The 8,670-nt window shown below is 53.6% G+C and overlaps 1 protein-coding gene across 1 annotated transcript; it reads left to right on the top strand.

Moving 5' to 3' along the window:
* Positions 1-828: 828 nt before the first annotated feature.
* On the top strand, positions 829-8,458 carry DUSP7 (dual specificity phosphatase 7). Its single transcript, XM_062585524.1, has 3 exons — positions 829-1,403; positions 3,118-3,546; positions 6,048-8,458. The coding sequence occupies exons 1-3, from the start codon at positions 992-994 to the stop codon at positions 6,353-6,355; spliced, it is 1,149 nt and encodes a 382-aa protein (XP_062441508.1). The 5' UTR covers positions 829-991; the 3' UTR covers positions 6,356-8,458.
* The last annotated feature ends 212 nt before the right edge of the window (positions 8,459-8,670 follow it).

Raw genomic sequence — 8,670 nt, forward strand, 5'->3', positions numbered from 1 at the left:
AGCTCTGCGGTCGGACCCGGTTACTCAGGGCTCTCGCGAGTCGCATCTCAAAAACCTCTAAGGATGGAGATCGCAGAGACTCGGGGCAACCTGCTGCTGTGACCGTCCTCACAGTGAAAACGGGCTGTAATAGAAGCAGCAACTGTACAAAAATACCTCTAATGTCGTCCTTCCCCTTAGAAAGAGGAAACCTACTTTGTGGCAGGAAAATGGTATGTTAGGTACTGAAAAGCACCTGGGTACGGAAAAGCTCTGGGATCAGAGGAGCGGCTTGTGTGGAGAGGAGGCACTGAGGAGTGAAGGGCAGACCAATGCCGCCTGTTAAGTTCTTGTCTGGAAGTTTCGGGACGGCAGTAGGAAGGCGTTGCACTGATAGTAGTGGATGCTCGTAAGGGAACTACCCTAAAAACACAGGAGGATGCGTGATGAAATTTGCCGTTCTGAGGCTCCATCGGAGACGAGGGGAACCTGAGGGCTTGGCGAGCCTGCGTGGCGCTTCCCCGCGGGGCTGGCTGCTGCCGTTAGAAATCGGGGCTGCGCTGAGGCCGCTCAAACCCGGACAGGCCCGTCGGGGCGGAGCGGGGGCCGCGTCCCTGCCCCGCGCCGCGCCGTGCCGCGCCGCGCCGCTTCCCGCGCTGCGGAGGCCCCGCCCCCGGCGCTCATTGGCGGGGCGGGGCGGGGGCGGTGACGTGCGCGCGGGGCGGGCCCGGCCGGGGCGGGGCGGGGCGGGGCGGGCTGGGCCGGGCCGGGCCGGGCCGCCGCTCGGCCGGCCCCGCCGCCCGCCCCGCCTCCCGAGGCATGACACGCCGAGCCGGCGGCGAAGCCCCGCTTTAATTGAGGCCGCCGGGATGGGGCGCATCGCGTAGGGCAGAGCGGGGCCGCCGCGCTCCGGGCCGCAGGCAGCGCGCACCGACGGCCGTGCGGAGCCGAGCCGAGCCGGGCGCCGCCGCGTGGGTGGCCGGGCGCTGGCGGCCGCCCCTCCCCGAGCCCCATGAAAACGCAGGTCTGCGGGAGCTCCCCGCGGGCGCCCATGGCTGCGGCGATGCCGTGCAAGAGCGCCGAGTGGCTGCAGGAGGAGCTGGAGTCGGGCGGCGGCCGCTCGCTGCTGCTGCTCGACTGCCGCCCCCACGAGCTCTTCGAGAGCTCCCACATCGAGACGGCCATCAACCTGGCCATCCCCGGGCTCATGCTCCGCCGCCTCAAGAAGGGCAACCTGCCCATCCGCTCCATCATCCCCAACCACGAGGACAAGGAGCGCTTCGTCAAGCGCTGCAAGGCCGACACCGTGCTGCTCTACGACGAGGCCACCGCCGACTGGCAGGACGGCGGCGCCGCCACCTCCGTCCTGGGGCTGCTGCTCCAGAAGCTGCGCGACGACGGCTGCAAAGCCTACTACCTGAAAGGTGAGCGCCGGCCGGGCGCCCCCCCTCCCCGCCGCGGCCCCCTGCCTCCGGGGGGGGCTGCTTTTCCCCTCCCTCCCTCCCTCCCTCCGCTCCGTCCCGCTTTGATCCCCCGCACAAGATGGTCGCGGGCGGGAGCGCGCCGCTTCCTGCGGCTCCTGCCCGGCGGCGCGGGGAGCCCCGCCGCCGCCGGTGCGGAAGGCAGGGCGGCCCCGGCCCCCGCCGTGCCGTGCCCGGGAGCCCCCCGGGGCCTGCCGGAGGAGGAGGAGGATTTCCGCCGTGCGGTGCCTTCATCCGCTGCGGGCGCCCCGACGGCGGCAGGGGCCCCAGCGGCCCCCCGGCGGGCCGGGCCGCCGCCTTTACCTAATTTAATTTAACTCATTATTTTTTCCTGATTGAATGAAGAAAGCGGGCGGGTACGGGGCATGGTGGGGGGGGGAGGGGGCGCTGCCCGCCGCCCCTCGCCGGGGCCCCGCGGCGGCGGCGGTCGCTGGGTGGCGGCGTTGAGGCGGCGGAGCGGGATGAGCCGCCCTCGCGTGGGGGAGGGGGCGCCCGGGAAGTTGCCGCTTGCAGCTTTTTTTCTCCATCCCCCCCCGCCGCCCCCGGCGCTGCCCGGGGGGCCGCTCCGCGCGGCGGTCGGGGGGCCGCGCTGCGCCGCCGCCCGCGGGAAGGAAGCGGCGGCTTGGGGCGGCCTGGAGGCCGCGGCGGGGAGGAGCCGGGCCGCGCTCGCTGCCTCTTGCCCGCGGCCTCGGTGGGAAATGTTTCCAATTAACATTCCAAAATGGCTCCCGGGCGCTGTGTGGCGGCGCGGGGGGAGCCCGAGGAGCCGCCCGGCGCCCCCCGACCCGCCAGCGGCGGCTCCGGGCGGCCCTTCCCGCCGAACCGCCCGTCAGGGTCGGTCACACAGCGGCGGCGAAACTCCGGTGCGATACCGGCTGCGAAGGAGGTAGAGCCGTGGAGTCCCCCCCGCCTTTTCCTTGGCTTGCTCATCCCTTCCTTCCCAAGCTGTTGAGCTGAGGAGCTGGAGAAGAGGACCTGGCAGCGGGCACAGAGGTCCCGTCCGTCCCGCGCGTCCTGCGGCGCGGATGAGGGGCGATCCCGCGAGGCCGCCCCGTTGCGGGGCCTGCCTGCAGCGAGGAAACAGCCAGGCAGGTCGCTCCCTTAGGCAGAGCTTGTGGCCGCCCTCCCTGTTTGGAGGTGAACGGTTTTTACGGGGTTCTGCTGACTGGGTTGGATAGTTCAGGCCTTGCTTGCTTTCTGGGGGCAGATGCTCTTGTGCTTTTTCCCCCTTTTTTGCTTGTGTAGCATAACAGCTCTTGCTTAAACTGTCCCAGCCGTGTACCTTTGAGAACCTGACTGAGGCAATGTTGAGCATCTCTTGCCGTTGATTTGATTTTTGCATGTTTGTTTCCTTTGACGTGACTGAGGTTTGGCCCGCGTTTACCGCAAGCAGTACCGAACTTCACCAGAAGTTCCCTTTATCCCTCTTCGCCCGGTAGCAATCCGCCCTCTGGAAGCAGAGGGCGTGGGGAGATGCCTTTCACAGGGATGGCTTTGGAGAAGCTGAGCGTATACCAGCTTTCTGCTGGCAGACACTTGCGAAGTAGCATGCACGTGCCTTCAAGTAGAAGGATTTTTAGAAAAGAGGCTCAATCTTAAGAATATAATCTCTTCCTTTCTGCCTCTCTCCCTCCCTCTCTCCTCTTCCCCTTCCCAGGTGGCTTTAACAAGTTTCAGACCGAGTATTCTGAGCATTGCGAGACCAACCTTGACAGCTCCTCGCCCAGCAACTCTCCACCTGCGTCTGTCCTTGGCCTGGGAGGGCTGCGGATAAGCTCTGACTGTTCAGATGGCGAATCTGACAGGGAACCCAGCAGTGCCACCGAGTCGGACGGGAGCCCAATTCCCAACAATCAGCCTGCCTTTCCAGTCCAGATCCTACCTTACCTGTACCTGGGCTGTGCCAAAGATTCTGCCAACTTGGATGTCCTGGGCAAATACGGCATTAAGTACATCCTGAATGTGACTCCCAACCTGCCAAACATGTTTGAGCACGACGGAGAGTTCAAGTACAAGCAGATCCCCATCTCAGATCACTGGAGTCAGAACCTCTCGCAGTTCTTTCCTGAGGCCATTGCTTTCATCGGTAGGTAGTTGGCGGAACATCCCTTCTCGTACTCATTGCTTGGGAATGCAGCAAGCTACTTCCCAGAGCTGTCGCTGGTCACTAGCCTGACTTCAGGGTCAGCACAGAGACTGTGCCACAAAGAAGCCCTGTGTCACGCTTCTCAGGTGACAGCTTTGGTGTACATCAGCCTGGCTTATTCAGAGAGCCTGTCTGGGCCTTCCAAAATTCAGCCTTTTTTACAGTATCTCAGTCTAGTCACCTGAAAATGGTGATTGTGGCGAGCTGGACTCGGGCTCCACTGTATCTTGCCCTTTTATGGGGATTTTTCACTTGTGTGAAACAGCTGAACTAAGGCAGAGGAGAACTTTGGATGGCTGCTTTACTCAGAGAAATGAGTGGTGGTGGGACTGGTGCCAGCAGTTCCTTAGCCCCAACTGTGGTAGAATCTGGGGGGGTTCTTTTCCTGAGGGAATTTGCTAGTCTAGTTATGATCCTGCTGTAAGTCACCCTAGCATAACTAACTCCTTGTATGGATACTTCTCCTAAGGTAGGTATCAACACAATGAGTTAGTGATTATAATTGCATTGTAGAGCTAAGCTGGAAAAATTGCTGTGCAGACGATCCTTGAGATGGTTTTGAATGGCTTTGGAGGGAGCAAGAGGGCAAATCTTTTTTTGCCCGGGCTAGCATTAACTTTGGAAATTGCTTTTTAGTCTGTGAGAAATGTCTGGCAGAGTGGTCACTGCCAGCATGACCTGCACTGTCTGCTGGTGATCGTCATTAGCTTAATCGATTCTGATTTATGGGGGGTGAATGGTACAGGTAGTTTTTACCACTCTAGTTATTAAAAGCCCTTTGGCTTTGTATCTTGCTAAAAAGGCATTGACCTAGGTAAAGGAGAATGGACCCTTTGCCTTCAGACTGAAGTCTCTGCAACAGATTCGGAGGCTTCTTTATTGCCGATGATTTCACACCCAGCTGTGTTCACTCACTTGCCATTTTTAAGAGTTGAAATGGTCCTTGTCTGCTTTTTCAGCCCTCGGAGAACCCAGTCTCCACGTGCTCTCCTTTCTCCCCTCTTCTGCCCTCTAATAACATGCTTCTTGTTAGAAGCTTCTGCTTTAGCGTGGTAGCAAGGATCCGTCTAATGTCCTGCCTGTGCTTGCAGAACAGAGTGTGTTATTAAATGTCACAGGTGAGGTATGGGGTCCCTGCTGGCATGTGGTGGTTGGGATATCTGCTCCGGTCAGACAGTGTCTCTCTGAACACCGTGCCTGTGCTTTTCGTTTAATGACAGGAAATGGAGGATTACCTCACTCTAAAACCAAACACCAAGAACTGTGGCGTAGGTCAGATGAAAGACAAAAATATCTCAGAAAAATTTTGAACGAGGAGAAACTAGGGGGAGGGCTGGGTAAGCTTGAAGGGTAATTGTTCATTATACTGGAAACCCTTGCCTGGGATTGAAGGCTGGGACAGAAAACCTGTTACAGATGGAGTCTGAATTTCTCTTCCTTTTGCCTGTACATTCTTTGCCCTTCGGCACATTCATGGTGCCCGTGTCTCTTACCTCTGCTTTTGCCTGAGGTTCCTCTTCCTTCTGCCACCTTCTTCCCGAACAAGCTCTCAGTCAAACAACTGACCTGAAATGGGTCCACCCAGATGTAAGCAGCACTGTGTGTTTGTATGTCTTCAGCACTCCCAGCAGCGTGTCCCTCTTTCAACACTAAGATGTCAATTCATAAAGGGATCACGCTGTTCCGGCTGTGAGAAAGACAATGAATGTGTGTGTGTGTTTCAGTCGGTGGCAAGGGAGGGGAAATCTCGTAGTTGTTCTCTTGCCTGCATTCCTCTTTGCTACCATTCATCTTGGGATTCTCCTTCACTACAAACAAACGTTTGTGTTGAAGTGTTTCTTTAGAATCTAAGAACAACTTCCACAATAAGGGAAGTTCCTACGCTTTAGGCTCTGCTTAAGTTGGGTGCCTCTAGATCCAGGTAGCTTCTCGGTGAAGACAGGAAAAGCAGAGGAGAACAGGCTGCGTGGTGCGGGGTTGTACCCGCATGTCGAGTGTGCAGGCTTTGCTGGTTAATTAGCATTGTGGTGGGCGTGATGAGGCCGGCCATCAGGATCTCCACAGAGCTGCTGTATCTCCAGCTCGTCTTCCCTTTGCAAGTGACCCTTGTCTGTGAGTGGAGTTTCCATCCCAGCACTTCCTAGGCAGGGATGTGTTGCCGGGCTTGATTAATACTTTTTCAGGCATGTTGAAGCATGGGGTGCTTGGCCTTTCTGTGCAGGATGGTGATGTGCAGCTTCACTGGCTAAGCGGGGATCTCTCAGGACCCCTTTTGGGAGGGATGCGATGTCAAAGGACACGAGATGGTGTCAGTAGGAGCAGTGGATCCAGTTCTGGCAGTCGTTCTGGTGCTATAAACTTGCAGCTGCCACTTGGCCCTGCTCCAAAGCCACGCGTTTTTGGTACGGAATAATAGACTCCCCCTTCCCCTTGTCTTTCAGATGAGGCCCGTTCCAAGAAGTGTGGGATCCTTGTTCACTGCCTCGCTGGCATCAGCCGGTCTGTAACAGTAACTGTCGCCTACTTGATGCAAAAACTCAACTTGTCCCTGAATGACGCCTATGACTTTGTGAAACGGAAAAAATCCAACATCTCCCCAAACTTTAACTTCATGGGCCAGCTACTGGACTTTGAGAGGACTCTGGGACTCAACAGCCCGTGCGACAACCGCTCTCCCAGTGAACAGCTGTACTTCACGACCCCCACCAACCACAACCTGTTTCAGCTGAACACTCTGGAGTCCACATGAAGGGGATTTAGCTTGGTCGGGAACTCCAGCATCGAATCGCTTCTCTTGAGCATTTCAACTATTACAAAAGTATCTGTCTTGCCAGGCAGCTCTGAAAGAGCTCGCTCCTCTGAGCAGAGGTGTCTGATTGCTGCTTTAAGAAGGCTAATGCCATTCATTAGTATCCTGATTCTGATCAAAGCAGAGAGGTAGTCTTTTTACAGGGGGTTATTTAACATGGGCGATGTTACAGCGTTCTGAACGCAGCTGTTACCGCAATAACCGCTTTCCTAGGTGCATTGGGACTGCCAGAGCACGCACACGTGTGAAGAGCTACCAGGGGTTAGCTGGCGGCAGAAAGCGAGGAGATTTATGCACTTGGAAACCTTGATCAAAAGGTGTTGGCCCAAGACTGTTTTAAAACCCAAGTTTACTTTTTTTGGTTTTTAGAAAAGATAAATCTTACTCGAGCTTTGGGTTCAAACTCTTTTTAAATATGTAAGTTCCTGACTGTTTGTACAGACGAGGTTGCAAAACCAGTATTTTATTCTGTTTCTTGTTTGATCATTTATTATTTTTTTTAATCAAATGTTTATATTGACCAAATGCATTTTGCACACTTTGTGAAGCCTCGGTATGTCCTGGCATATTACTGGGTACTCCAGAGAGAGATACATGCTGCTGCTGCTGTTGTTGTTAGCATCTAGTAGGAAGCTTTGTTATGTGTGAAGGCCAGTTGGGCTTAAACGCAACCCCTTCACCACGCCTGCACTCACAATCACAAACTCTGCACTGATTCAGCCAAGGTGACTAAGCCACAAGCTTTCTTTCTTTTCTTTTCTTTTAATGCCACCCCTGCCAAAATCACTGTTTGCTCTTGCCAGAGGTAAAAACTCTTGTAGCCTCCAGAGTTGGTAGAAGCATGTCTGAGCCGAGCACTCATTCTCTGCTGCCTGTTGACTGACTTAATGTCATCCAGCTGGCCTGAAATCATTCCAGCTTCCGAAGTAAAGAAAGTATTTGTGATGTTGGCGTTTCTCTTGCACACTTGATTCTTTCCCATGTGTGTGCATGTGGGGTGGGGGATTCGGGAGGGGGGACATAGCAAGGGCCTGGAGCAGAGCGAGGATTGTAGTGGGACAGGACTGAATCGCCACGCACGGAGCGTGTGGGGGGAGTGAAGAGATGTGGAAATAATGACAAGAGCGTTGTAACAGAATTTTTATATACGTATATATATATAAATATATATATTAACTGGCAAAATCTGAGATGATTGGAGCTTTCAACAGAGGTTCTAATTTGTTTTTTCTTTTTTCTCTTTCGAATAACTTTATGCCGTGCCTTCTATTCTGAGAAGACTTGTTTATATTTCTGGCTAGTTTGGCAAACACCTTGTACCAAGCTGGGAGGGGGAGGAAGTGGTAATACTTTATGGGAGGAGGGCAGAACGGATTTGGAGATTTCTTTATTGGCTGCAATGTAGTCCCTCCTTTCTCCCCCCTCCCTGTCCACTTTAACTCTCGTGTAACTGAAAAAAAAAAAAAAAAAAGCCACGGATTTTTTTCTAAATATCCAGTTTTTTGTACTTTTTTCAAAAAAAAACCAAAAAATAATAATAAAAAAAAAATCTCCTTCTGGAGGAATGTTTGACGCTGTCACATCCTGAAACTGTTCTTTTTGTTAAAGATATTATCAGAATGTTGGAATGAGCTGTTTTCTGGGGTTTTTTTGTTTGTTCATTGTTGGTTTTTTGTCTGCAACAATGTTTGGATCGTGGGTCATTGGAAGGGAGAATGGGTGTAAGTATGGTTGTGAGTGAGCAAATTGAGAATATCCTAATTGCATCTTACCTCATGGAGGAATTTATTTTTCAGGGATTTTTTTGACAGTGCATCTGTATTGCATTACAGCTAAGCTGGTTTGTAAAGGCTTCCTGTGCTGTTCGTGGTCTTTCTTCTTTAAAGGAAAAGATGCATCTTCTGGTTACTACAAATGAGAGCTTGTTAGTGAGGAGTGGTTCTGCTTTTTGAGTTATGAAGGAAAATTAGTGACCTTACATATACTGATCCAATATTAGGACTTTGTTTATATTGCAAATAAATATTATTTTTTCTTTAAAAATGATGTTCGTGTCAGATGATTGTCTAGCCTCTGTCCAGGCATGCTGTTTTCTTATCCCCCTCACTTTTTTTTTTTTTTTTTAATGGTTGATTAGTGTTCTTCTGTGACCATGAGCAGCATTTGCTGGGCAGTATTCAAGTATGGTGTTTGGTTTCGTGCACAGTTTAATTTTTAAGACCCATGCTAAAATGGAGAGGGGGAGATAGGGTGGG

The sequence above is a fragment of the Rhea pennata genome, chromosome 12 (assembly GCF_028389875.1).
Source record: "Rhea pennata isolate bPtePen1 chromosome 12, bPtePen1.pri, whole genome shotgun sequence".
NCBI lineage: Eukaryota > Metazoa > Chordata > Aves > Rheiformes > Rheidae > Rhea > Rhea pennata.

Coding starts and splice junctions, on each gene's coding strand:
- DUSP7 (XM_062585524.1), top strand. CDS start 992: ATGAAAACGCAGGTCTGCGGGAGCTCCCCGCGGGCGCCCATGGCTGCG. Junction 1,404..3,117: donor CAAAGCCTACTACCTGAAAG/GTGAGCGCCGGC, acceptor TCCCCTTCCCAG/GTGGCTTTAACAAGTTTCAG. Junction 3,547..6,047: donor TGAGGCCATTGCTTTCATCG/GTAGGTAGTTGG, acceptor CTTGTCTTTCAG/ATGAGGCCCGTTCCAAGAAG.